The following is a 27,787-nucleotide window of genomic DNA, read 5'->3' as shown; positions in this document are numbered from 1 at the left end:
CCTAACCCTAACCCTAACCCTAACCCTAACCCTAACCCTAACCCTAACCCTAACCCTAACCCTAACCCTAACCCTAACCCTAACCCTAACCCTAAACCCTATATTTCTAGAGGTTTTTCCTTACCTACTTTTCCTTATCTTATGTGTATACCTTAATTTAAGAGTAGAATATAGCTATATAGAAAGGAATGGAATGTTAACTAACCCTAACCCACTAAATTTAATACGGTATAGGCTCTCTTCTTCGTAGGTATAGGGTGCTATTCCTAACTATCTATTAGAGAGGGTCTTTAAGCGCGACTTTACTTAGAGACTAAGCATTTCCCTAGTTATTAGTAGAAGAGTAGTCGGCTCTTCCGGCCTTACTAGGAGCGTTGTTAGTAGCTATAGTAGTAACTTAGTTAACTTAGTTAACGTAGTTATGGCTAGCATTCTTAGGGCAGTTAAAGGAGGTATAGCTAGTCTTATAGTAGCAGAAGTAACGTCCTTTAGCGCGTAGTTTATTATAGAGAGCGTCGGTTAGCTTAGGAAGTGTAGCGACTAAGAATGTAGCGGTACTAGTAGTAGTGGTAGTTAAACTAGTAGATAAGGAGCTAGTAAAGCGAGGCTTATAATAAGGGCGAGGTTCGTAACGCTTAGAGGTCTTCTTACTAGCGTCTTAAGAAGCGAATAAACGATCGAGAGCGTAGTAACGTCTAATTATAGTCTTAAAGTTAGGGTAGTTAGTACCGTCGTCGATCTTAGTATAGTAACGACCGTTAAGCTTCTTAATAATCTAAATTTCCTACTACTCCTTATCTATATAGACGTAGGCTAGCTTCTCTTTAAACTTAGTATAGAAGTTAGTAAAGCTCTTATAGTAGCCCTAAGTTAGGTTACTAAGCTCTAAGTATATACGGGACTTCTTATGTCTATTACTATACTAGTCGTTTATCTAGTAGAGATAATCGGTAATAGAGGTAAAGGCGTTAGTAAGGGCGGTATTAAACTCGTCCTAAGTAATATAGACTTTAAGGTAAAGGATAGGACCATTCTTAGTACGACTTAGGAGGTAGTATATCTTAGTTATCTCGTCTATACCCTCGAATTTACTAGAGTATAGCTTAATACTTATCTTAGTACTCTATTTAGCGAACTTAACCTTATCGTTATTAGTAAACTTAGGAGGTTTAGGAACTTTAAAGAGACGGTAGCTAGAGGCTAAGGTACTAGTTATAACGGTAGTACGCTAGGTAGGAGCTTTAGAGGTACGAAGGTTAGGCTTATAGCGAGTATAAGGGGTTATAGTAATAACGTAGGCTTAAAGGTTAGTATAGGCTATCTAAGAAGGAGACTATAACCTATTATAAGGTATAGGGCAAATAGAGGTAGTACGTCTATAGCGGTCTTCTAGGGAAGCTTATTATAGTTCTATAAGCTATTAGTAGAGCTTAATAATATTAGACTCTTAGAGTCCTATTAAGACTTATTATTAGTTAATAATCTTCTAGTATATATTAAGGTAAGCTTAGCGGCGATTAGCTACGCCGGTTTATTCTTCTAATATACGTCTATTTTAGTCGGCGGTATCTTTAAGAACGTTAAGTTTATTAGATATATTGTCGATAGTGTCCTTAGCTTAGACGTAACTTAACTAAACGGCGATAATGGCGTAGAACTATTAGTAGGGGTAGTATACGATAGATATAGCAAATTCTTTAGCGTCTAGGGTAGTAAATTACTTAAGGGTTTTAACGTTATAGCTCTTACGGTAGAGGGCGTTAGTTATAATATAGTTAATGTTAAGTTTATAGTCTTTAGTAATATTAAGGAGGGTGTCGTTAATATAAGTGTTATTATAATCCTAGCCCTTAGTACGACGGTTATAGTAATAGGGCTTATCCTTAAACTAAGATACCTCTAGGTTAATAAAACTAGAGTTCTAGAAGGCGCTAGGGACTTAGGTTTAGGGAGCGGAGTAGAACTACTAAGACTATAATTATAACTATAAGGTTTAAGTAGTATTTTAAGTAGTAGAAGCGATAGTAGCGCCCTATTAAGAGGGTATAGCATCTTCGTCCCTATTAAGGAGATCCGAAAGAAGAAGGGAGGAGTTTCTAGGAATATAAGAGCGTAACTATCGCGTCTACGAACGGCTACGGCCTAAGTTAGTTACTTACTAGTTAGTAATGTCTCTATTAGTAGTGCTATATAGCTATCTATCTCTAGCGGCCTACTATTTAATAGCGTTAAGGAATTCTATGTTTATATTATAATACTAATAAATAGCGTTTAGTACGGCGTTTACGCGAATACGCTCTCTATTAGGGTACGTTATAGTATTAGTAGTTTAAGGGGAGTTAGCTTAATAGAATAATAAGGACCGAGTACTAAGTTTAATTTAATAGACTATTAAGTAAGTAGAAAGAGAGAAGTATAAGGCTTAAGTCGCTAATAAGCTATATATAAGAGCCTCGGCCTTAGCGCTAGCTTCGGCTTAAAGCGGAGATAAACCGAAGGTCGTAGGTTCGAATCCGTCTAAAACCGTATTAACTAAGTCCTATAAGAGTAGCTATAGGATACTATATAGCTATTAATATAGAAGTAGTACTATTACTTATAGATAAAGCGCTAGTCCTAGTCCTAGTCCTAGTAATACTACTAGTAACGCTACTAGTACCCTTTTAAGTTATACTACTATTTATACTACTATTAGCCTTTATAGTAACGATACTACTAGTCTTTCTAGTAGTGCTAGTACTCCTAGTAGCTACTATCTCTACTAAAGTAGTAGTAATAGTAATCGTTATATTCTATATAGTCTAGGTATAAGTTACGCTACTAATAGGAATAGTTATAATACTATTAGTATTACTTTAAGTACTAGTAGCTAAGTATAATAAAGTAGGTCTTATATAGTTAGAAGTATCTACCCTATAGATGTTAATTCTATAATCTATATAATTAAAATTCTAGAGCTAGAAGGAATATTATACTAGACTATTATTAACACTATAGCTATTATCCTTAATAAAAGCCTTTTTAATATAGTCTAAAATAATATTACTAGGGTCTTAATCTTTATAAGTATCTTAGGCGCTATTAGTAGATATAGTTAGTAAGGTAGGTAATATATATATATAGTAAATCTAATTACTTACCTAGTAGTATAAGTACTATAGAGGTAATAATTATAATTAGGAGTTAGTTACTCTTTAAGATAGTCTAAACTACTACGCTTAGATTATACTTTTTCTATATAGATTAAGTAAGCTTTATTAGTAAATAAGTTATTATTTAGCTTATTAAGGTTATAGCTATATAACTTAGCTATATCTATAGGAGCTAGCTATTATTAGTAGGTTTAAGGTAGGTTTATCTTTACTTAATATTAAAGAGCATATAAAATTATAGGAGAGCACTAGTTGTTAGTAATCGTATAAATAGATCTATACTAACATTAGTTATATAGTAAAGAATGTTGTTTTAGTATATCTTGTTATAACCTGTTCTAGCAATTTGTAAGGGTACAGTCGAAATCCAGATGATTGTTCCATCACGCACAACTCGTCTTGGCAGATCCCGGCTAAGGTCATAGCCGCAGATGTGCCATTTGCGGGGGTTCTATACCCAACATCAAAATCCTTCCCTGCCGGTACAGAAACCGTCATGAGATACTGAACTCTGACAAGTGTCTTTCATAAAGATATAGCTGTTAACAGGACTTTCGCTTGTCCAATCTTCCGCCTCAAACAGAAACTGCTCCTAATGATGAACAACCAACCAGTCACTTTCGCCGTCATCGGCACAGGTCTCATCGGTCCTCGTCACGCCGCTGCGATCATCAAGACACCAAAAGCAAGACTTGCTTGCATCGTAGACCCAAATCCTGCAGCTTCAGCAGTGGCAGCAGAACTCAATGTTCCACTCTTTGACTCTGTTGCAGAGATGTTGGCATCCCCTCTCAAGCCGCAAGCAGCGATAATTTGCACGCCGAACCACACACACGTGTCCATCTCAAAGACTCTTCTCGACGCTAATGTCTCTGTTCTCTGTGAGAAACCAATCGCCACTGACTTGGCCGCTGCAGCAGGACTTCTGAATCACGTCAAGCAGAGTTCAGCAAAATTTGCAGTAGGCCACCACAGAAGGTTCAACAGGTACTTTCGAGCCACCAAAGCCGCGATGCCTTCTCTAGGTCGTGTGATCGCAGTATCAGGACTCTGGACACTCTACAAGCCACCACCTTACTTTGAAGGAGTAGGCGAATGGAGGAAAGACGGTGCGAACGGTGGCGCCATCCTCATAAACCTGGTGCACGATGTGGATGTTTTGCAATTCCTGCTTGGGCCGATCGTCCGAGTGTCGGCTGAGGAAACGATCAAGCAACGAGGGTTCCATGCAGAGGAAGGTGCAGCCATACTGTTGAAGTTTCAGAGCGGCTGTGTGGGAACATTCATCGTCTCAGATGCTGTGCCCTCGCCTCATAACTTTGAGTCTGGCACTGGCGAGAACCCCACGATTCCTGCGACCGGCATGGATTTCTATAGGATCTTTGGAACGGAGGCGAGTCTAAGTGTGCCGGATATGAAGAGGTGGAGTTATGATGGCAGAGACAAGAGTTGGACACAAGAGCTGAAGGAAGAATCTTTGAGTGTCGAGGGGAGCAAAATTCCATTTGAGTTGCAGGTTGAGCAGTTTGTCAACGTCGTCAGAGGTGAAGAGGAACCAATGTGCTCGGGAGAAGATGCCGTGAGAGCCTTGATTGTGGTTGAGGCAGTCAAGAAAGCCATGAAACAGGGAACAGCAATTGACATTCCTTGTTAGGGACGACCTTTTAAGCTGTCTCTCTTGAAAACATCAGACTCTTATCACCTAGTGTTACGCTTCATCGGCACCAGATAAGCTAGAGCAGAAAATCCGGCGTTCGCAAACATGGCGCAGCCGGTGAATATAACCAAAGCCTTGTACTTTCCCAGTCCATACCCGTGCATGTCAATGTCCGGGCTCAAGAGTGCTCCACTAATGGGACCAGCCAGGACATTACCAATGCCCTGCGCGAAAGAGAAAAGACAGAACATGGTCATGGTATCAGTCTGCTCAGAAGCTACAGCCGTACCCATTCTCACTCTCATAGCGAGAAAGGCATATGCAAAGAAACCATAGATCAATGCAAAGACAACCAGTGTAGCCAACGACGTGGCCAAACCCCAGAGTGCTAGAGCAACGATAGTCAACACCAGCATGGTTGATAGCAAGAGGTTGTTAAGCGAAAAGCGTGCGTCAGAAAGGTGGCCATACGTGAATTGTCCTAAGACCGAGGACACATTCATGAGCGCGATCAGCGTGGCGCCGAACTTGGATTGCATACCGGCCGTCGCAACGTAAGAAGGCAGATACAAGCTTGGTAGATAAAAGCCCAAGCTCTGTGACATCGTAGAGAAGATATACAACCAGAAGATAGGTTTCCTGATGAAGCTCCAGTCCGTCTTTGCAAGACTGCTGCGGTGGGAAGCGGGCAGTCGTCCCTTCATTGATGGAAGTAGAGGACCGGTCATGACGATCGTCGCAATCGCCATGGCTCGTAGCGTCGTCTTGTATCCGTACTTTTGTAGCAGAGCTTCGATGATGAATGGATATGCCACCCCAGAAGCACCGGATGAGCCGAGTAGGATGCCCCATGCTAGGCCTCTACGAGCGACCCACCATTGGTTCACCATGCTAACGACAGGGTAGAAGATGACAAGGTAACCAACTGTGCAACAATTAAGCCTCTGGTTTCTTGGGTGTCGGCGAGTCAGACTTACCACCGTACATTACACCCTGCGTAACAATTAAAGCTCCTATGGTGTCTGCAAAACTGCCTGCTACCATACCTGCGAGACAGATGATCCAACCAGCAACGACCATGTGTCTCTGATACATCGGGAACCTCTTCACCAGAGGTGCCATCAACGGTGCGCCCATGTAGACGATACCAGTAGCTATACTTCCAATGTAGGTGATATACGGACTGCCTTCGAATTCTGGCAAGCTGGAGTAATACTCTTGGAAGATGCCAAAGGAAAGAGGAAATCCCCAAAGGATGGCTTCGAACATGAATGCGGCCAACAGGACGCGCCAGGCTTGGATACCGCCGTCGACTGGAGGAAGCGTTTGGTCTGGCGAATTGTGCTCATCGTGAACGCCAATCTCCGAGCGGGAGAGCGCGTTGTTCAGATCCTGCAATTCGTGAGAAGTCGCAGCAGTCGTCATGGTAGATATCGGTGTAGAGTGTGTCATTTGCATGCGTGAGAATATTCGGTTTTGATGGATGGCTCTTGTCGTTGGAAGGGCGCGTTGTAGATCTGACAGCATTGTTCAGACGGTGGACCGACCGAGCTGGAGACTCGTGTTGCGTATCGCGTATCGCGTATATCGTTGTATGCAAGTAGAGTACCGTTCATGCGCAGGATTCGTCTGCTGAGACCTTCATATGCTTTTCGCGTGAGCGTTCACGAGTGGTAAAGGGGAAGAATAGTAAAATACTAGGAGCGCTTGCTGGAAGGTGTCGACATCTCCTCGCTATAAGGAGGCGGCAGCTGCATCTGCACAGCTTCGCCAGAATGTCTTGTTCCAATGTACGGAGGGTTAAGATTTGGCTCGTCCAGTCCCCATTCGTGTATTCTGCTCGTCCCGAACTGGCCTTGTCTCGCATCGCCTTGAAGTGACAAAGTTTCATGCAAAGCGTATCTCGCCATGGCTTTCATGAAGGGTGGCCTTTGACTGATGTCGTCCTCTAAGGTGATCGCACCTTGTTCGCCATCTACAATAGCATGTTGGACACGCAAGCTCCAAGTCATAGGTTTTGGACCTCGCTGCACATTTTGGATTGGCGGTAGGGTACGAGGAGTTGGGCTTCGAGCTTGTGGTTTGTTCCACTTGTATCTCCACACAGCCTGAATGCTGATACTAGGCTTGTCAGACGTCCAATATTCGGATCGCAAGACGTCGGAGATACGGTCGCTTTCCAGTTTTAACCTGCCACCATATCTTGCAAGCCTAGCCCATTGTTGGTAGCGGGCGTCCATGCCCTCAAGATTGGTGAAGACGTTGTCAAACGAGATGCTGTGTTCTGTCAGGGTTATGTGCAGCGTTTTTGAGAGGCGAAGATAAAGACCTGTTGTCAAGATTGGCAATACTGTGCAATCTCTCACTCGCTTGTCGCACAAGTCCTTGCTCATTGATGGTGTCGTCAGCTCCTCCGGTCACCATGATGACTTCGTCTGCAGCATTCGTGGTCGTTATCTCGAACATTCTCAGCTCGACGAAGCCCGAGCATCCAGCCATGAAATTAAAGTCAAGAACCTCTCGAGTGGTGAGCGTCTTAGCATCCATTTCGTTGTGTCGTCCGGAGAAGCGCATTGGCGAAAGCTTCTGTCGCTTGATCTGGCCAGTGAGCCAGTCATGGATGCGATGGTAGGTCATTTGTGCGAATGTGACTTGTGCTGAGTCTAGAGCGACCAATACACGAGCTACGTTTATGTTGCTTGTTGTCGTGGGTGGAAAGTCGCGAGCAAGCCAGAGCGCGATCGGTGGGTCGCTGCTGCCTGCTTCTCCGCCCGAAGGATTCAGCACGCCTCTACGCCCGTATGGAAGCGACGACGAGAAGCAATGTCTCTTCTGTTGTAAAAATGTGCAGCGCTTCTTATGAAGATCGACCATACACTTTTCACGAAGGCACGATGTCATCCCTACCTATGCTATGTTGAGTTGCATACATGTTGAATTGTCATTGCCGACTTAGGGGTGTCAAAATGGAAACGAGTCATGTAGCGCTCGGAAGTCGCGCCTTGATTCGTGCCGATCGTTGAGAACTGGTGACAAAGGCGAATCCGGCAGTTGCAAAAGTCGCGGAAGATTACTTTCCCCTGATCATGCCGAAATTCAGACTTTCGCTGTTTCTTGCCGGTCACACGAATCGCAGGATCACATCATATTGGAAATCAGTAGTCCAATTGGTTCACATGCTCAAGCGATGAACCCAGACGCTATTGATCGCGAGTCCGCCAAGATCACGAAATTCACGTGCGGGACATCTACTAAATCCTCCGAAGCTCCTGCGTTGCGTTCTCGTTGCTATCGTCTCAACATTGTGACGTGACTAAACAAGAGCTAATCATACTTCTGAGATCTCATTGATCTCCGTCAAGGATCCTGGGATTCGGCATCTCGATTTCGCGACACAATCTTTGCGCTAGTTGAAACTGGGGCCCCATGGTATGGCGACAGTAAACTGTAAGAATGTTTAAAAGATTGATTTGCTCGGCGCATATGGGGCTCGTCGGAGTCCAAGGCTGACCGAGCCGAACGGCGAGGCTGCCGATTCAGCCCGAGTGGACACCCGACGTACACAGACCATGCACCCTCCACCACAGCGCACGCTTCTCTTAGGACATATATTGCTGCAATCTCATAACAGGCACCTTGTTTAGCGTCTTCAACATACTCTAACCTTGACGACTGTTTCCAGAAAACCAGTAATATGGACAAAGAATTTAAGCCGCTGGAGCCCCAGCAACCTTTTGGCAGTTTTGTCTACAAAAAAGTTGGCAATACGACCATAAGTCTCGATGTTTTCCTGCCAGACAATCTGGAGTCTATAAGCACTGAAGTCCGTGTCTTTCTCTTCATCCATGGCGGGGCCTGGATAGCAGGCAATCGAGAGAGTTACTGTCGTCCGCTCTTCGACGAATTTCTATCACGAGGCTATGCAGTTATCACGGCAGACTATCGACTTGTCCCTGAGTCAAGCTTCCAGGAACAACTCGAGGATATCCGTGATCTGGAGCAGTGGATTAGACAGGATTTGCCCGAAGTACTCGCCAATCGTCAGAGAGGGGTGAGATGTGGAGACATAATCGTTGCAGGAGCTTCAGCAGGTGCTCATGTTGCTCTTCTTGTAGTAAGTACCAGAAAGAGCTTCTCATCATATTCAGCCGCTTGGATATGTTCTAATGCATAGCAGCCAAAACTGTGGAAGACTTGCCCAGCAGCCATTCTGACCATCTCCGGGCCCACAAACATGCATCAACTTCCATATCGAGCCATGGGTCCTTTGGCTGGACTGGAAATAGCCATTCCAACATCTGAGTCACTGAAAGCCGTGACGAACTATGAGCATCCACCAAGTTCAATGCCACGATCGAAAACACCTCAGGAATGGCTCAATGACCGCACGAAGCTAGGATTCTACATCTTCCGCGCCGAGATTGTGGCAGCTTTATTGGTCCGAGGTCTCGTAAGACCCCCAAATTCTACTGATCTAGCACTCCCAATGCAGTCAGAGGTATCCAAAGAAGAAATTGATCAGATTTGTAAGTTCCGCAGCTTCGCGCGCATCAGAGATTCTCGGTTCAGGTCGAATTTTTGACATCCATCTTCTTCCAGCTCCCTTATTCTTATGTCAAAGCATACGATACCCGCCAGTATATCAGATCATGGGATCTGAAGATAGCGTCTTCGAGTGCTCACACGTCACTGAATTTGCGGCTGCCTTGGATGAACAAGGTGTGCCTCACGCAGAGCACATCGTACAAGGAGCGGATCATGCCTTCGAGATGTCCACCAAACCAGGCGACACTTATCACCTGACAGTGTTCAAACCGGCTGTCGAGTGGATTTGTCGTTACGCATAAGGTGTTACTCAGACTTTCCAGGGGCTATCCTGGGGGGCATTAAGGTTTCACTCAGACTCCCGAAGCTTCATTGTAGGATGGTGGAGGTGTTGCTTAGACTTCCGAAAGCTGGTTGCTAATCTCGTTCTCGACATACTGAAGGTACGCATGCACCTCAGCAAGCTCACCCTACGAACAATAGCAACACCTTCCACAATGACTTTCCTCCCTCTTCTCGCGGCACTTGCGGCCGCTGCACCCGCGATGGTTTTGATGAACAAGAGCTCATGCTTGGATGTCGAGACTCGTTGCGATTGTTGTGTCAAACGGAATCTTGGACCTACTCAGGTCTGTCTATCAGTGTTTGATCCATCATCGCGCGAAAGCTATTTTTGCAGGATCCGACTGATAGATCTAGCCGTTTGAAGAAGCTCAGGAAACTTCGTCTTGGTTTCAGCTATTTGATCCGTTCCATTGCTGAGGCGCCATGGTATCTTCGATCCGTAGCTCGCCCCCTTGTGGCGATTTTCTCAAGCCATGATTATACACGCCAAGGATACTTGCAGACTTCGTATTGCATTGCCCTGATACTCCAGAGATGAAATCGGCGTTTGTGACAGCCGCGCTGAAGATCGAGGAGTCCATGCGACTACTTGAACTGTCACAATGATCTATAAAACCGTTTGTTAATCGTCTGACTTCCAACGTCTGCTCACCCCACGCCCGACCTCCTGGATCGTAACATTCCTTTATTCAACGGCGAAGCAAGCAAATGGGCTTGCATAGCAACGCTCAATGATAAGGATCGGAGCTAGTTTCTCAACTGTCTCACCGGTACGTACGTGAACTGAAGATAAGTATGCGGTTCCCCCACCCCTGTTCGCGCGAGCATGTCATGGCAAAATCGTCGCCTTGCAACATACTAATCTCTCGACTTTTTGAAACACGACAAGTCTATCATGATGGTGCCAGACTCAGCAATTGTTGGCTTTGTGTGGGTGCTGACCGCCATTTCTGGCATCATCGTTGTCGCCAGGAGCGTCATGAAATTTCTACGATTCCGAGGTCTGGCTTGGGAAGACTCCCTGATGATAATCTCGTTGGTATGCAAGGGATACCCTTTTCTGACTGCTCTCAACGAAGTCGCCACGCTCGGTCGCTGATTGGCACAATCACAGGCTCTCGCCGTTGTCTACGGCACATCCACCATTCTTCTCTACGATCTTGGTCTGAAACAACATACCGCTTTCTATTCGCCAGAATTCGCAGAATATCTCTACCTCTGCCATGCTGTGGGCTTTATGGCACCCATGTTCAGTCGTATCTCGTTTTGCCTGTATATGCTGCGCGTCCTCAGCACGACTTCTGTCACCAGAAAACGCCTCATATACGCCTTCATCGCACTGCAACTCGCTGTGAACGTACCCGTCAGCATTTTCGTCTTCACGCAATGCGGCAGCTTCCAAGAGTTGTGGCAGCATGGAATAGCGCAGCCCTCACCTTCATGCGTGCGCCATGACATCATCAAGATTTTGGCCCTGGTGGCCGTAGTCTTCAACGCCGCTACAGATCTCTTCTTGACCATTCTACCGGCAGTCGTGGTCTGGAGTATCAAGGTCATGACTGCTCGTGCTCGCCTCGGCCTTGCAGCGACTTTGGGATTGTCATTCTTCGCTACTATTGCCAGTGTGATCAAGATCTGGTGTGTGTATGCTCTGTACACTTACAAGCCCTCCCTCGAGACAGTTGGCAGGTTGGTCATTGTCATGGGTGTCGAGATCAATGTGGTCATTATCGCTGCATCCATCCCAGTCCTCGCACCACTGTTTTTGCAGAAAAGTGGAACGAACAAGAAGAGAATGTATAAGGAGCCTGAATTGAAGACGTACGACACTGGTGCCGAGAGCGCTGCGACGAAGGACATTTCGCTGCAGTCGAGCAATACACTTGGTACTTCTTCAAGCAAGACATGCAATGGTTCCACACAAGGCAAAAGTGTCATTACGAGGACGATGGAGGTGTCGTCGGAGGATAGAGAAGCCGTATGATTATTGCAGGCTTCTGGTCTCCTCAAAGAGTTCCTGGAAGCAGTGTGCGGTGACTACATATCCCCTGCCATTCAAAATATTCTCCATCAACATGTCATGCAGCCCTTCTTTAGCGTCGGCACACCCATCTCTAATGACAGTAACAACGAACTCCTCGTCTGTAGCCTGCAATGCTGTCCTCAACACGCATCCCGAGGTACTCAGTCCAGCAAGTACCAGCGACTTGATCCCTTTCTCGGCCAGGAGTTCCATCAAGCCAGGTGATTTGAGCGCAGAGATATGTCCAGCTTGTCGCGTGTAGGTGAGGTTGCCTTCCTTGCCATCTCCGAGTAATTCTGCAGGCTCGACCGTGGTGTCCGTTGACTCCATGGCGGACATAATAGTATTGTATCGCGTTGCTTCCTTGCATGTAGGGAAGGGCGACTTGGTTGTGTTGATCAAGGCGTGGATCACAAGAACGCAGCTTCCTTCACTGGAGTGGAGGGCTTGTGCGATTCCAGAAAGATGACAAGGATGACTACAATACACTGGACCCCGGTTCTGAATTTCTGATTCTTGGTCTCGAAAAGTTTCGGGTCGTCATGACTCGAAAAGATCCAAGGAATATTACGGTAGGCTACGCACAGACTAAAGCCTTCCACCGGCTGTCATGGACCAGCCCATCTGCGCTTCCTGTTTCTGCGCATTCGGAGGTTGCTCGTGAGAAACACCCAATGGCTGCAACCGAGCGAAATCCATTTCGTAGCGAGGAGCTGAGCGACCGTTACATGTCGACATGCTGTTCGGAGGATCCTACTCAGCTACCGGTATTCAGCCACCCCGAGCAGTTTGCAACAACCAAGCTGAGCCATTGACACCCTTCGCGAACGCGAAGTACGACAACGGGATTGAAAAACTGTTCTGCTTGCCAGAATTGCAGAAAAGACTTCTGGAATATCTTCTAAGATACAGTACCACTAAGAGTAACGAGTTTCTCACCGCGAATCGTTCTTGCGAATGCCGGGGCGCCGTCGATTTCGCTTAGACAGGTCACAGGTAAGCTTCGAGCGTTATTATCGGCAGAAGCTTGTCCTTGCTTCAACTAGCTTAGCAGGCTTGTACAGAAGCGGGGGTGCACTAGATTACCGTTGCGACACATTGGACAACGACCGTTTGCCTCACTTCAGGTCTGCTTCGCTGCCGGTATGTCTGATTTCGCAGTATGGATCTCTCGTAGACTGCTCTCCCTTCAGCGCTCACCGTCAATATTCTGTTCAGAGCTAAGCCGTCGGCCTCATGGCGAAGCAATCTTCTAGTCGTTCTAACGTCGAACGAAATGAGTCTCCAGGGAGGCTTCGCGATGACAGCCCACCGGCGACCTCGTATTCTTGTTGACAGAGCAATCTCGAGATTCAAGAGGCGCCTGTAATCCATCCTCCAGTGCAACTACGGGGCAGTCAGAACAGCTATAAAGATGATTGAGCAACCCACCCAAGATCAGAGCAACAAAGCGACTTCGACACCTCGACAACACTTCAACTCAGAAGTACTTATCTCCTCGTTCTAGCCGACATGTTCGGACATTATCCGATCCTTGGGGGTTTGAGTCTCGGACTGATTGCGCGCGTCTCAGCCAAACCTCTGAACATCAATGGCACAACTCTCGGGCCCATCACCAATGTTTCTGTAACAGATGTCATCACAGCAAACATAGTGGACAGTGATGAGATCATAAACATCACTGTGCTGCCTGAGAGCGGACCAATCGCAGAGAATGCGGCCGCCCCACTTGCTGGTTCGCAGCTCTCCAGTCTTATGACGACCACTGTTCAGCTCGCCGTGGCCTCCACGACTTCCTTTGCTGATCAGTATACGAGTACTGTCACCGATACCGCGCCTCAATGTGCTCTGGGCTCTGTGAGTGGTTCGCCAGCCACCAGTAGCGCTATGATCGCAGGTCAAGCTCCTTTCGCGACCGCAGCATCATCTAGCGTACCCGTCGCATATGCAGCTTCGACTCTTCTCCCGGCTGTCCATTGGGATTATCCCACCAACGACTTGCAGAATCTCGCTCCAGCCAACGGTTCCAACCTCTACTACTCCTCTGGTGGCGTGTCTGATCCAACGGTCCAGCATCTCTTCGGTGCACTCTCGTCTACCTTTCAGTACGATGCCGTCGTTCTTGACCATTCTTCCTATGTCGCCAACACCTCCTGTTCTTCTGATGGAATTCTGGTCACCTTCACATCAACTGATGCTTACAACTTCGCGTCAAGCAGCTGGGCAGCTGCATCGTCCGGCTTTGTTCTTGTGACTTATACAGATGGTTGTCACGGAGCTTCTAATCAGCAAAGAACGTTTTGGTTAATCAAGTCACTCGAATTTTCACCCAATTCTCTTTCGATCATCGCCGAAGTTGAGACCGAAGTGGCGATCGAGAATGCTCTTAGCAACGTCGACTTCCAATGGGGTACATACTATCCTCCCAAGGGTAATTCCACTGCATCATCCAGCAGCACCACGTCCTCCATCGCTGGAGCACAAACATCCTCTTCCGGCCGTCCCAGTCCTTCTAGTTCTTCCCGCGGATCAACTAGTGGTGCTGTTTGTGGAAACGCGCCTTCATCCATCATCGACGGCTTGCCTGCAGCAAACTGTGGTGACGCCGACTTCGACATGGAACTTGATACTGCCATTGGCTTCCTTCAATTTGACTCGGAGTCTTCAGATGCTGCTAGCTTCGAAGAATTCCTACCCGGTGATGTATTGAATGCCACTCAGCTCGCAGACCTCCAAGACAGTCGCACCCTATCGAGGCGTACGAGTTTGCTAGGAAAACGATCATTGTGGGATGTACGTTACATTTTGATCTCAATGCAGGGCTCTATACTAACTGGACTTAGGATATTTCCGACGGAGCTTCATCTGTGTTTGACACTGCCGTCGATGCTGGGGCTCAAGCGATTCAAGCCGCCAAGGACCTGGCCAATGAAGCTGCTGCGAAAGCCGCGCAGCTCGCCAAAGATTTGACAGAGCTTGACCCATCTATCAGTGCATCGACGGACTTCAACTTCGGCCCTGACGCCAATGCAGACTCACCTTGGGGCAAGGCCGCACAAGTTTACGCAACGAGTGCATCGACCCAGTCCGGAGCGGGCAGTGCCGATGTGACTATCTACTGCGTGGATTGTGGCATCAAAGGACATGTTGCTCTTGCAGGTCAGGTGAAATTCAACATCGTCGATGGTCTCCATTCGCTGAACGCTAATATCAACGCCAATCTCGAGGCTGGCGTCAATATTGGCCTGGTCGCAAACGCTCAATATTCGAACACCAATACCAGACGGCTCGTGGAACAAGCTCTTCCGGAGGTTGGTGTCTCTGTCGACAGTATTTTCTCTGTTGGCGTCTTCTTGACTGTGGACGCTGTGAGTACCGTCGACGTTTCCGCTACGGGACAAGCTATTGTCGGTGTGACCATGACGATACCCGATTTCGAAGCTAAGCTCGATTTGTTCGATCAGAACAGTGCTGGTGGTTCTGGCGTTACAGGGATCGAACCTATCTTTAACAAGCGATTCGAGGCTACCGGCAAGATCGCAGCTTCTGTGCAACTCGCTTTGCCGATTGAGTTCAACTGCGGCTTCGAAATCCCAGCCTTGAGTCTGAAACGCGCAATATCCTTGATCGAACGACCAAGTCTTTACGGAAAGCTTACTGTCGCCGCAAGCACTAGCAATGTCGACCCTGCAAGCGAAACCTGCAACAACGGTATCGAGTATTTTGCGAATGGTAAGCTCGTCGTCTAGAGTCACATGTATACCACTAACCTTTGCACCAGTCCAAAATGATCTTAAGTTTGACTTCCTCGGCTTGCAGACTTTCGATCTGAATCACTATGAGTCGCCTCCTCTCTTGCAGGGTTGCCAACAGTGAGTCACACATTGACCATCGATGACTATACGAGACTGACACTATGTAGCTTTACTTCCAACGATATAGCCAAGAACGATCTTTCGTTGTCAGCGCCTGCTATCAAGGGACTGTATGCAAACGCGACTGGCAAGACTGTGACTCCCAATCTTGATCAACCTGGGTCTACAAGTCGACGCTACGCCTTTGTTCGCCGCGACAACACCACCTCCACAACCAATGACAACGGTGATGTGATCGACGATGAGCCTCAAAATGACTTCCACAACACGGACACCTCCGACGAGACGACTGGCACAGTCACCGACGACTCTACAGACGCGGATGGAACGGAATACCAGGAGAGTGCTAGTCAGGCCCTTGAACTCGCGGCCGATGCCAAAGCCCAAGATGGCATCATCTTCACCACGCTCATCGATTCCCAGAAGACCTTCCAGATTGCACCAGCTCAAGATGGTAATCTCTACGCAATCTCTACGCAATCTCTTACTCGGAAGGACCCACTAGCGATGCTGGTCTATTTGCCACAGCAAAGAATCTCATCTTCGGCGATGATCAGGACCGTGTTCTGCTCTTCTACCCTGAGGAGATTGGAGCATACAATGCAAGTCGCATTAGACTTGCTCCCGTGTCGGCTGTACCAAAGACCGCCCAGATCATCACCTTATCTCAGCTACCAGGCGCTAGTGCATCCTCCAGCACATACTTTGCTTTCTCGCTCGAGAAAGAGATCTATAACCTGGTTCTTTGCAACTTCGACAACGGTGCTGCCAGCAAAGTCTTCCTAGTCTCTGGTCAGTCTGGCCTTGACTCGCTTCAGAAGAATCCCGATATCAAGTACACGATTACTGGAGCTCCTGTCTCTAGTTGCGCACCTCTGTCACTCGCCAATGGCGGTAACGGTGTGGTCTAAACGAGAGCCTCGTTGACTCATCTCTTTCGTATATCTCTTTTGTATTTCTCTTTTCTCTTTCTCTTTTCGTACATTCTTTCTTCGCTCATTATCTTACCTGCTGTAATAATCTGTCTGTTTACCGCGTAATTTCTGGATTCTTACAAGTTTTTGATAATTTTCTTTTCATCTTAATCATCTCCTTAAATACAGTTCGTTTTCACTTCCATTGAACCAAATCCCCGTTGAACCAGACACGCAAAAGAGGAAGTCGCCTCAACTCACTATTCGAGTCAGATTCTAGCATCTAGGTCAGCATTTCTGCACCTAGTTTAGAGATCTGAAATAGCTGGCTTGGAGTGGATATGGGAGCTATGATCGCATCTCCCAAGCCTTGACTGAAACTTTACACAGAGCGCATCTGCAAGAACGCGCGGAGCCTCACCTGGAGTCATCCTCAAGAGACCGAACTGAACAGAAATGTGCTCATGATCTGTGCTGATTGAACGATCCGAACTGACCTTTGGTCGACAGCTAAACGGAAATAGAGATCTTGGCTAGTCGCATCAACCTTGAGTGGTCGGCGAGCGTGCTTGAGGGCTTGATCGTGGCGACCGGTGCAGTGTAGAGTTGAGATTGATCGCGAGGCCTCGTTACTTCTAAGTCTAGAACTAGCGAACGAAAGTAGTCACTCGGCTGGAAGGACAGTGGTAATCCTCGGCACTCGATCAGAAAACCGAACGTACGTTCTCATCTGCGAGCTGAATCCTGACAACCAGATGGCAAATCTGCAGATCTGCAGACATTGAGTGATAAACAGACCGCGGCCTTGATCAATGCTCGGAGTTTTGCGGTTCAGCTATTTGCGGGAGCAACCTGGCGTCTTGAGACAGTATTCCACAGGCCAAATGGTGGCTTACGTGTGGAGCTCGACATCGTTGAGCTCAGTTGTTGTTGCTGCGGAACCACATGCAGGAACCAGCCGGCAGACTATTGAATCTTGCTGTAGAGATGTGACTGCTTTGAAACACGCGTAAGCTCGTATCATCCGCGAGCGATAGATATGTATGCGTCACATAAACGACTTTGTCAATATTCTGACCTTCTCAGGCCATACTGCAATCGAATATTGAGCTATCCAGGATACCCGTATATCCTTGTTGTGCATCGGATGAGGCTAGCATTGGCTCGATATCTAGAGTGCACCGTTACAACATGGCTCTGTAGCAAGCCTGCTGAAACGATATCGGTGATTCCGAGCTGAACAGCGGTAGACTAGTGAAAAACAAAGTCTCACTCGATACGTACACCCACTACATATATAGCCATCGCTCAGCTCTTGGAGTGGTTTGTTCCACCATATACTCCTTCCACCATGTCGGAAAGCTTCAATTCAGACGCCAACCAACCTTCTCTTACCCAGGAGCAATGCGCCTGGTGGATTACTCATGGAGCTCAACCTCGCGCTAACTCGGAAATTTCTGGAATCGGCGTAGTCGTCGCATTCGTACTTAGTGCCTATATAACCACCGGACTTGCTATAGCCGCTTATCTGCTGGGCGCAATCGACAACAAAGTTCTTGGTCCGGTAGACCTTCTGGTGCATCGTATACCGACTCGATCTAAAATCTCCCCTGCCTGGCGCGAGGCAATTCAGCAATGCATTCTTTTGTTTAGTGATCAGCAGATCATGACTGGAATTGCCATTCTGGTCGCTGGATTCCTCGGTCTTTCTGGAGTTATGGACGTCTACCATTTTCAAATCGTCATCATGCTTGGGTGGATGTCTAGTTCAGTGAACTTGACTGCTTTGATTGTTCTTGGGAGATACTTTGAAGAACATAAAGCAGTCTTCATGTGGCGTCTGGCCGGCATGTTAGTGCTACTTATCCTTCTTCTTGTCGCTCTTGTTCCCACGGCATCCATTCGCTGGGCCATGTGGCACACGGAGGATGGGGATCCTGAGGAGACTTCTGGCTGGGCTATACCTGCTGGCTGCTTTTTCATCCGTGAATGGGGCCATGGCTTCAGTCCTGATGCGCCGTTCTCATATGTGCTGCTGATCGTCTCCTACGTCTGGAAAATCGGGTCTGTCTCCAAGACTACTAGATCACTCTTCTTGCAATGGATCCGGGAACCGATCGAAGGATACCTCGGGAGTTTGCTTTTGAGAGAAGCTCAGGCGCGAGACCCATCTGTTGCGCAGGGGATGACGTGGAGACATCGCCTCTATCTGGTCCTTTACATTGATCTTCTCGTTCTCTTCGAATTCGCTGCGTCTTTCGCGGCGTCGCTTTGGTTATCTGCCATTGGTCTGCTCTACGCTACGACAGAGATTGTCATTCCTAGACATCAGAACGCGAAGCATTTCGCAGAAGAAGATGAATGGACCTTTGGACAGATCGTTCCGATCATTCTGTTACTCCAGCCAATAGGAGCGGTACTGGAGCTATACCGTGGTGGTCATAGGACAAAAGCAACACCTGACCCGAGTCTGCCGGTCGATGATCTCGAATTATCAGTTCCAGAAGACCCAGTCGATCATCAATTGTCTATCGAGCCTACAATCGAGCCCAGACAAGGGAATCTCGAGAAAGCAGAGGCACAAACTGTCGTCGTCGTCTCGCACGCAAGCCAGGCCGAAGAGTCTGACTGGTTGACACGTCAGCGCATGACTATATTGTCTTCTAGGACCTTCGCTGCGCTAATCATCTTGACACATGTTTGCCTCCTCACGTTCTCGATTCTTGCATTCTACATCAATGCACTTAGCATCGGTTTCGAAGTTACCCATGACTGGATCTGGATGTTGATGGGTACAGCGGTCTATATCGGGATATTGATAACTATCACCATTATCTCGATCTGCTTTGATAATGTCTCTAGATAGCCTGTTTGAGAGCATCCTATATTCTAATATGTATCGTGGCATTGGAGCCGAAAGCTCCATATGACAAGTTAATGCAACATATATCCTCCCAACATATACATATCCACCTCCCAACATCTGCATATCCACCTCCCAAACTCTGACGCAAATGCAAGATTCTCATGCAGCCCCTCATGGAGCATCCGTCAACTCGAGCTTTATCGCTAAAGACGAGCCTCTCTTTAGAGAAGACGACTCCTGCGATCATGAGCACGACCACCGCCAGGCGCATGAGAAAGACTGATATCCCAGCGCCTTAGCTACGGATAGAGATAACCACAGAAATGAGTCGCACGTAAGCGCGTAAAACCGTCCCTGACTTTGCAGGCATGTGATTGGCGGCATCCAGCTTGGCAGATCGGAGACGATCGGGTCTGTCGCAAGAGTTGCACAGACGATAGCGTCTATCGTCCAACTGCGGGGTCGGCGATAGCATACGCTCAAGGTCCAGTGACATGAACACTTGAGTAACTTCTGAACAATGATATGAACCAGAGTATCATCGCCAGATTTGTCGCAGCATTACTTGCATCCCCTACTCTGACAGGATCATACCACAGCCCGTCAAAGAACAATGGCTCACAGCACTGCGACTCTCGAGGTGGAAGATAACGACATAATCAACGATCAGAACCAACCAGCCAGCGATGAGCACAGCAAACTGCGTCGTGTACCCGATCGCATCCCATGGGTGGTTCTCCTCATCCTCATTGTCGAGCTAGGCGAACGCTTCACCTATTTCGGACTGAGCGCCCCGATCCAGAATTACATCAAGTGTGTAAAGACATTCAATCTCCATGGTATCACGAAGACTAACGAGCACAGGAACCCACACGACCCTGGATCCGATCTGCCGGGTGCGCTAGGCAAAGGCCAGGCTGTAGCGACCGCATTGGGCAACTTCTTCAAATTCTGGGCCTATGCTTCTACAGTCATCGGTGCCATCATTGCAGACCAATACCTTGGCAGATTCAAGACTATCGTCGTAGCATGCGCTGTGTACATCGTTGGTCTTTTGATCCTGGTCACAACCGCAACTCCGGCAGGTATCCATTCGGGTGCAGGATTTGGAGGTCTGATCGCTGCCATGGTAGTCATTGGCCTAGGCACTGGAAGCATCAAGGCCAATGTCACTCCAATGTGTGCTGAACAGTATCGACTTGACACGGCTTACACAAAGCAGCTCAAGTCCGGCGAATGGGTCGTCGTGGATCCTGAGCTGACTGTAGAGCGCATGTTTAACTGGTTCGTCGCCAGGTATCTGCATGCAAGAACAAGAGGCTGACAGGATTCAGGTTTTACTGGGCAGTCAACGTTGGCGCACTCTCGCCATTGATCACTGTCAACATTGAAGCACAAGTTTCCTTCTGGGCTGCGTACCTGATCCCTTTGGTGTATGTCCGCACAGTATCCTCGTTGGAGCCTGGAGATCATCAGCTGACCCACAGTAGTGTCATTGCCATCGCCGCAACCGTGTTTATTCTGGGTAGCAAGCGCTTTGTGAAGACGCCTCCTCACGGTTCAGCAGTCATCGATGCTGTCAAAATAGTGACTATCGCAATGAAAGAGGGAGGCTTCGACAACGCACGACCAAGTGCTCTGCAGGCCCGAGGAGCGCTTGAACGCCACCACTTTGCTCAGTCGCCCAACTTCACTGACAAATCCGTCAAGGATGTACAGTCCGGCATCACCGCTTGCAAGGTGTGTATCCATTTGAGATGTTCAGTTGAGAATATACAGTGGTTGACATGTCGACAGTTTTTCCTCTTCTTGCCCCTATACTTCGTCTGCTGGATCCAGATCTGGAACAACCTCATCTCACAAGCAGGAGCCATGGCGCTGCACGGCACCCCAAACGATCTATTGCAGAACCTCGACCCAATTGCTTTGATCATCTTCATTCCTCTTCTTGATTGTGAGTCCTGAGTTGAGCGAGGAAAAGGAGTAATAAACTAACGCATGAGCAAGTCGTGGTCTACCCATTGCTTCGCAAGTACAAGATCAACTTCAGCCCAGTCCTGAAGATGACTGCTGGTTTTATCATGGCTTCAATCTCAATGGTGTACGCAGCTGTGCTTCAGCATTACATATACAACTCGCCTCCCAACAGCATTCATGTTTGGATCCAGGCTCCAGCGTACATACTGGTTGCGTTCTCGGAAGCATTTGTGATCATCACTGGCTTGGAGCTGGCATACACCAAGGCACCGACGAGGTATGTGCTCGATCCATATCTTCCATCGCGAGATACACTGACACTGTGTTTTATAAAGTCTACGGTCCCTGGTCTCGGCCTTGTTCTGGCTTACAATCGGCATTGCAGCTGCGATATGTATTGCGCTTGCGCCTGTTTCTCAAGATCCGTACCTTGTCTGGATGTATGCTTCTCTCGGTATCGTCGGGTTTGTCGCCGGTTGTGGACTCTATCTTTGCTTCAGGAAATCGTTCGACGATGTGCCAGTCATCGCAGGGCAAGAAGCAGCGAACATGGAGCTTGATGTGGCAGGTGTGGCTGAGCATGGAGGCAAGCTTGCCGTCGAGGAAGGGAGGTGGCGAAATTGATTTGGACCCGACCAAGATGTGACTCGAAAAACGCTCTTCAGGTTCGATGACTTGATAGTATATGGGACCATGATCTCAATCATCTGTTCAATGCCGATTGTTGCAACTTTGTGGTCAGAACGTTGTCCAGTCCCTTCCAGAAAATGCTGTCGATGCGCAAAAGTGAGAACCGCAAAGCCTCGAGTGACTTTGACTGTAGTCTGATAGTCTTCCGAGCACGGTCAAGAGATATCTGGCATTCCGTAGCTTCCTCGGCAGTCTCCGCAGTTACGTGAAGCATCAGTGCAAGGTTGCAGAGAGTTGACCAAGCCAAAGTGCACCCTATGACGCTCGTCAGTGGCATTCTGCCTAGGACTGTGACGGACTTACAGAATGGCCAGAATCCCTGTATCCATCCGCTCTTCAGGTCGGCCGTGAATGCTATGAAGCTTGTGACGCATGCTTTTGCTCCGGCTCTCGACAGACGATGCGCTTCGAGTTCGCGTGCATCAGCTGGTACCGAGCTCGCAGCTCTAGGCGCATTGTGAAAGGGCCTCAATATGGCGCGGAATAGTAGTACTTTTACAAAGTGTCCACCAAGCAACATGGGGCCTGAGAGGTTGACGTCTTCGAATCTTGCTTCAGACTCAATCTCGAGCGCAACACCCGACCATCGGTTGAGCTCTTCCATAGACAGTTGTACGTTGCGCAACGTCATTTCGTAATCCCTGGCAAGGGTTTGGACCGCCTTGAGTGAACTGATCATGTACATCAGCTTCATGATTCCAAGGTTGACTACTTGACCACGCGTACTACTCACAAGAGTGTTATCAGTACCTGACGCAGGATCATAGTCAGCTTGTATATGTGCATAAAATGCTTTGGCATCGTAGTCTGTCTCTCTTGGTCGGAGAAGTCGGCGAGTCGTGGCTCCGGCACCAGCCAGTCATCTTCTCGGATCAGGCAAGTTCGACCCAGTGCTGCGGCATGCCAGACATCGATCATTCCAACAACCCATGACAAACGCTTCCGAAGCTCCATCTCAGCGGGCGCGACTTTCCAATGGCTAGCGTTGAATTGCAAGCCCAGAGTCTGCGAGATAGTCACCATTGTACCGACAAGTGACCACTTTGTCGAGTAGTCTGGCATCAACAAGTGCTGCGACGGAGCAACAAGAAGCAGTATCACTGTTTGTAAAGTCGCAAAATCAGGCTTATACAAATCTTGTTGTGTGGCAGACAACGCAAGGTTCCACAGCTTGGCAGTATCCGGTAGATCGTATGCTATCTGGACAGACAAATAGTCATCAAAGCCAGCGAACGAGAGTGCGACGAGATAGATGGCGGCAAGGAGGGATGGTTTCGAGGTTACGGGGTTTGGTGCTTGTGCAACAGGTATCACCGGAACATGAGGGTATACGTGTTGATAGAACCTACAACAGTCAGCCGTGCTGAACGCGGGTTTGTCGGGGAAGCGCAGTCCGTACAAGGACATCAGTCTGATACCAACGTCCGGGCTCACCAACTGCTCCAGATGGCCTCGAGCAGTGCTGTTGGCTGTCTTGTCTGCATCTCCCATGGCGTTACTCACAAGTAGTTGGACGGGATGGACGTCCTGCGACATGGATCGGACAGTGAGCCTTTTGAAGACAAAGTTGTTGTCAGAGTCAAACTTGTAACGTTGCATAAGATATGGATCCATGTCTCCGGTCAGACCGCAGACTATACTGGTTGTCTCTACGCCTGGTGGTAGACCTGCGGATGGCATGCCGGTCTGATCTGCTCCTACATCGTTGGGAGAGGCGTCCATGTAATCGAAAGGCTGTATACCGATATCCATCATAGATTGGTCGAACCAAAAACCATCTTGAACATCGTTCAGCGCACTAGGTAACGAATAGTCTGACGCAAAGTTTGCAGGATGATGGATGCCTTGGTCATTGATGTCGTTCGTCTCCAGCCCATCGCCGTTCAGCTGTCCGAACTGCACATCGTAGGCAGATGATGTATTCGGGAGCAATTCAACATCCATCGGATTTTCCGTTTCGGCAAGAACTTGGTTGGTGCCGCTTGGAGACATCTGCGACACGGGGACGCGGACGCCGCGTGTTGTTCGAGACGTCTTGTCGAAGGTGCATTCTCGCCCGGATAGTTGACAAAGCCGACACGGCGGAGACAAGTCGATTCGACACGCACTTTTACGCGCTCTGCAGCTGTCGCATGCTCTTTGCGACTTGCTCATGTATCTGCGCATTGCTGGAAGATCGAGAGGTGCGAAAGGATCAAAGCGAGAGCGCCGATTTGTGTCAGCTACCGCGTCATCATTGGCCAGGCTTGGCATGGCCACACCGTCACCCAATTTTCTTTCATGATCGCAGCTTCCATTACTGGTACATTACGAGTGGAGTATGTTTTTTCTTACAATCTCGCAAGCCCATCTCATCACGACCTGTCATTGTTGACTCGCATGCGGTGTCGCTTGGACGAGCGTCGGTCGCTGAAGCGCAATTGTACGATTCCGACGACCAGCACTGAGCATAATTTTGTCCACAACCTTAACATTGACATGACAAGGACCTATATACTGACTTTCACGGAGATCTGAATGAGGAGTCGATCAACTCAGGCCTCTAGAATCTACCGTCGTTAGACGACCTGCACCCTGATCGAGTTATCGAACACCATGCGCTTGTCTGAGAACCTCACAAGTGTCATCGAGGTACTCGCGACTTTTCGCCAATCCTTTCTCCGGATGGATATAATGTCCAAACGCATGAGGCATGCCTGAGTAGCATTTTTGGGTCACCTGGTTACCGCCTTCGACCAAAAATTCCCCGTACCGCTGCGCCTCGTCTCGACAAATGTCAAACTCGGCTGTGATGATGTGTGTCGGCGGAAGGTCCTTAAAAGACTTTGCCAGTATAGGAGAAGCCATCCAATCTCCCGATGCTGCTGCTCTAATCTCTGCGACTGCGTTAACTCCGTCATCCCGAACGATGGCCTTCAGTGACATACCTTCTGGGATCCAGTAGTCTAGGAACCATTGTTCCCTCTTCAGACCACCCCAAGGCGCGTCTTTGTACAGCTCTGTACTCGGGTACTGCTTTGCAACTTCTGAACGAACTGGTTCTGGTGCGATCAACCATCTGAAGTCAGTCGAAGGTACAATCATCAATGCAAGCTTCAATTCGAGCCCTGCGTCACGTGCCATGTGGGAGATGACAGCAGACATCTGCCCGCCTGCTGACAGACCGCCAATCGATATGCCTCTCGTGTCGACGTTGAGTCTGTCGGCCTGGGCTATGACCTGATGAACGTCAACCCATGATACAAGGTATGCATCTGCCAAGGCGTACTTACCCATTGTATGGCGTCCCAGGAGTCGAAGATCGCAGCTGGAAACACGAACTCGGGTGCCAATCGATAATTGACGTCGACGACCACGATTCCAGTCTTGTTACAGACACTACGGCACCAGGCGGCTTCACTCTTGAGACTACCCAGGATCCATCCTCCTGCCCTGTGGTCAGCAACACATCTCGATTTTGGAATGTGCAGACATACCTCCATGGTAGTTAAGATGCACAGGAAAGGGGCCATCGCCTTTCGGAGTGTATACTCGGATCTTGATCTGACCAGCAGGCCTTGTTACAGGTATGTCAAACTCCTCTTCCGAGTGGACTTGCGGCCCTATCGATCACTCAGTACTCGGATCATACACAAACGAAAAGCGGACTTACCGTCCCACGTTGGGTATGTAAAGCTGTATGCTGTAGGGTCTTTGCGAACTTCCTCGATCGAAACTTCCTCCGCTTGACAATGATGTCCACCATGAATATCCCATATCTTGGCCCATTCCGGGTCAAGCTTGTCAAGCCACTGTTCCGGAACTCGATGAGTCGAGTCTGCGACTACGAGCGTTGCGGAGGGGGTATATCTTGTCATGGCTGCCAAAACAGAAAGTGCGAATCGCTATTTGGGGCTCGAATTCAGCAACAGATATTTGGTTCTTGCCTACTATGCTGGCTTGTATTTCCGTTTGTCACGTCTGTCAGAAAGCATGGATCGGCGTCACCGGATCTGATAGGAGTGCCAAGCTGCGGCCGTGCATCCCTATCGGTATCCCCCGGTGCTGATAGGCGATTCAACGCCGACATCCCCGCACTTGCCTCCGCAGAGTGAACACCAGCTGCCTTCCGGGTGATCAGCGCATCGGCATCAGGGTAGCACCAGATGGTGTCGGCATCACCATGAACAGTCGGCTGATGTGAGGTGAGCAACACGGCAAGTCGACTCTTGCGATAAATCGTTCCTCCAGCTTATTCTACATTCTCCCACACTACCTTTTCGAGTCTTTACCTCGTTCCATCCTTTAGCGCCAACAATTCATAACTCAAAAGTGTGCAGAAGTATGTCAGCTACTATAGTTGTTGTCGGGTTAGTCATGATCTGTATACTCGTACTCGAATGTCGATCTAACCTTGCTGCTGTCAAGAGCGGGCGTGATAGGCCTGGATGTCGCTCTTATACTTGCCGAGAACGGATACGGTCATCTTACTACTGTGGTGGCGCAACATATGCCCGGAGATACCTCGATCGATTATACATCGCCGTGGTACGTTGCAGACCTGGCAAGCGAAGATGTCGCAGTGTGAGATGCAAGACTAACATGACAATAGGGCCGGAGCAAACTTTTCAGCGATTTCCGGAAGCGACAAGAATGCCCTCATCTGGGACAAGGCTGGCTATCAACGTCTGATGAGGCTGGCTTCGACAGAGGGACTCGAATCCGCCATCAGAAAGACACAGTCGTTCGAATACTGGGACGAGAAGCCTGCGGAGCAAAAGCTGAGCTCGCTTGCGGACTATCTTGAAGATGTGAGATGGTCAATCACTCCTGGTCCCCAGATCTGGTTAATGACATCGCCGACAGTTTACTGTTCTGCCTTCGGAAAAACTCATGCCAGGCGTCGCTTATGGTGTGTCTTTCACTACAGTGACTATCAACGCGCCTCGCCATATCCAGTATCTGAAGAACAAGCTTGAACTCCTCGGCGTTCAATTCTTCCGACGCAAACTTGATCATCTGGATCATGCTTTCCTCAGTGATCGTACGAAAGTCGTTTTCAATTGCGTTGGAAACGCTGCTCGACATCTGCCTGGTGTTCAAGACTCGAATTGCTTTCCGGTCAGAGGTCAGATCTTGCTCACACGGGCGCCACAGATCGAAACCAACGTCATGCGACACGGTAAGGACTATGAAACCTACATCATTCCCAGACCATACTCGAACGGAAACGTCATTCTTGGAGGCTTCATGCAAAAAAACAACGGGTGAGTTCATTCCGTACTTCCATCACGGTGACACAGCGCTGACATGCTGCGAAGTACCGGCGATACTTTCGCTCACGAGGCAGAGTCCATCTGGCAAAGGACTTCCACCCTCGAGCCATCTTTACACGCATCTGGTACAGAAGTCCTGGCAACATTTGCAGGCCTCCGACCAGGCAGACAAGGCGGTGCACGCATCGAGCTGGAAGAAGCTCAAGCTGGGCGTATAGTTGTGCACAACTACGGAGCTGGTGGAACAGGCTATCAGGCAGGGCTTGGTATGGGTATGGAAGCTGTTGGCCTTGCACTACCACACTTGTCAAAGACTCTGAGTGGGCAAGATGTTGTCGACCTCCATGCGGCCGAACAAAGCGCACGTAGAGCGAACCTGTAGATGCGGATAGGATAGTTGTGTAGATTCAGTGCTTGAATGGTCTCGCAGGCTGCAAAAGTGAGTTTCATATCGCTCGCGACATTGGCTCGAAGGTTAATACTACCAT

The 27,787-nt window shown here is 48.4% G+C and overlaps 11 protein-coding genes across 11 annotated transcripts; 7 read left to right on the top strand and 4 right to left on the bottom strand.

Moving 5' to 3' along the window:
- Positions 1 to 3,750: 3,750 nt before the first annotated feature.
- M436DRAFT_58743 (quinate utilization oxidoreductase QutH) lies at positions 3,751 to 4,806 on the top strand (the record flags this gene model as incomplete). Its single annotated transcript, XM_013567004.1, has 1 exon — positions 3,751 to 4,806. The coding sequence occupies one exon, from the start codon at positions 3,751 to 3,753 to the stop codon at positions 4,804 to 4,806; it is 1,056 nt and encodes a 351-aa protein (XP_013422458.1).
- Positions 4,807 to 4,850: 44 nt separating this feature from the next.
- Positions 4,851 to 6,234, bottom strand: M436DRAFT_86562 (MFS transporter, MCP family, solute carrier family 16, member 10, variant; the record flags this gene model as incomplete). Its single annotated transcript, XM_013567052.1, has 2 exons — positions 4,851 to 5,734; positions 5,787 to 6,234. The coding sequence occupies 2 exons, from the start codon at positions 6,232 to 6,234 to the stop codon at positions 4,851 to 4,853; spliced, it is 1,332 nt and encodes a 443-aa protein (XP_013422506.1).
- Positions 6,235 to 6,506: 272 nt separating this feature from the next.
- Positions 6,507 to 7,446, bottom strand: M436DRAFT_86561 (uncharacterized protein; the record flags this gene model as incomplete). The annotated part of the gene is made up of 2 exons (XM_013567051.1): positions 6,507 to 7,086; positions 7,139 to 7,446. 2 exons carry the CDS (start codon positions 7,444 to 7,446, stop codon positions 6,507 to 6,509), a joined length of 888 nt encoding a protein of 295 aa, XP_013422505.1.
- Positions 7,447 to 8,503: 1,057 nt separating this feature from the next.
- M436DRAFT_58721 (alpha/beta-hydrolase) lies at positions 8,504 to 9,656 on the top strand (the record flags this gene model as incomplete). Its single annotated transcript, XM_013566999.1, has 2 exons — positions 8,504 to 8,920; positions 9,366 to 9,656. The coding sequence occupies 2 exons, from the start codon at positions 8,504 to 8,506 to the stop codon at positions 9,654 to 9,656; spliced, it is 708 nt and encodes a 235-aa protein (XP_013422453.1).
- Positions 9,657 to 10,597: 941 nt separating this feature from the next.
- M436DRAFT_58792 (uncharacterized protein) lies at positions 10,598 to 11,683 on the top strand (the record flags this gene model as incomplete). The annotated part of the gene is made up of 2 exons (XM_013567009.1): positions 10,598 to 10,738; positions 10,814 to 11,683. 2 exons carry the CDS (start codon positions 10,598 to 10,600, stop codon positions 11,681 to 11,683), a joined length of 1,011 nt encoding a protein of 336 aa, XP_013422463.1.
- On the bottom strand, positions 11,684 to 12,142 carry M436DRAFT_58729 (Isochorismatase hydrolase; the record flags this gene model as incomplete). The annotated part of the gene is made up of 1 exon (XM_013567002.1): positions 11,684 to 12,142. A coding segment is annotated over one exon (459 nt), but the record flags the coding sequence as incomplete, so codon positions are not given.
- Positions 12,143 to 13,234: 1,092 nt separating this feature from the next.
- On the top strand, positions 13,235 to 16,508 carry M436DRAFT_86559 (uncharacterized protein; the record flags this gene model as incomplete). Its single annotated transcript, XM_013567050.1, has 5 exons — positions 13,235 to 14,515; positions 14,566 to 15,454; positions 15,504 to 15,594; positions 15,645 to 16,051; positions 16,093 to 16,508. The coding sequence occupies 5 exons, from the start codon at positions 13,235 to 13,237 to the stop codon at positions 16,506 to 16,508; spliced, it is 3,084 nt and encodes a 1,027-aa protein (XP_013422504.1).
- A 1,354-nt stretch (positions 16,509 to 17,862) lies between these two features.
- Positions 17,863 to 19,377, top strand: M436DRAFT_58816 (uncharacterized protein; the record flags this gene model as incomplete). Its single annotated transcript, XM_013567016.1, has 1 exon — positions 17,863 to 19,377. The coding sequence occupies one exon, from the start codon at positions 17,863 to 17,865 to the stop codon at positions 19,375 to 19,377; it is 1,515 nt and encodes a 504-aa protein (XP_013422470.1).
- A 613-nt stretch (positions 19,378 to 19,990) lies between these two features.
- On the top strand, positions 19,991 to 21,978 carry M436DRAFT_58803 (PTR2-domain-containing protein; the record flags this gene model as incomplete). The annotated part of the gene is made up of 7 exons (XM_013567011.1): positions 19,991 to 20,190; positions 20,242 to 20,661; positions 20,712 to 20,810; positions 20,868 to 21,117; positions 21,175 to 21,331; positions 21,385 to 21,631; positions 21,690 to 21,978. The coding sequence occupies 7 exons, from the start codon at positions 19,991 to 19,993 to the stop codon at positions 21,976 to 21,978; spliced, it is 1,662 nt and encodes a 553-aa protein (XP_013422465.1).
- A 79-nt stretch (positions 21,979 to 22,057) lies between these two features.
- Positions 22,058 to 25,901, bottom strand: M436DRAFT_58801 (uncharacterized protein; the record flags this gene model as incomplete). Its single annotated transcript, XM_013567010.1, has 9 exons — positions 22,058 to 22,299; positions 22,348 to 22,715; positions 22,778 to 23,389; positions 23,444 to 23,931; positions 24,763 to 24,920; positions 24,972 to 25,263; positions 25,317 to 25,471; positions 25,521 to 25,646; positions 25,697 to 25,901. 9 exons carry the CDS (start codon positions 25,899 to 25,901, stop codon positions 22,058 to 22,060), a joined length of 2,646 nt encoding a protein of 881 aa, XP_013422464.1.
- A 466-nt stretch (positions 25,902 to 26,367) lies between these two features.
- M436DRAFT_77048 (nucleotide-binding domain-containing protein) lies at positions 26,368 to 27,681 on the top strand (the record flags this gene model as incomplete). Its single annotated transcript, XM_013567049.1, has 5 exons — positions 26,368 to 26,393; positions 26,452 to 26,571; positions 26,636 to 26,834; positions 26,890 to 27,290; positions 27,345 to 27,681. 5 exons carry the CDS (start codon positions 26,368 to 26,370, stop codon positions 27,679 to 27,681), a joined length of 1,083 nt encoding a protein of 360 aa, XP_013422503.1.
- Between the last annotated feature and the right edge of the window lie 106 nt (positions 27,682 to 27,787).

Source organism: Aureobasidium namibiae, assembly GCF_000721765.1.
Source record: "Aureobasidium namibiae CBS 147.97 unplaced genomic scaffold scaffold_31, whole genome shotgun sequence".
Lineage (NCBI taxonomy): Eukaryota > Fungi > Ascomycota > Dothideomycetes > Dothideales > Saccotheciaceae > Aureobasidium > Aureobasidium namibiae.
This window is presented reverse-complemented; position numbering and strand designations above follow the sequence as displayed.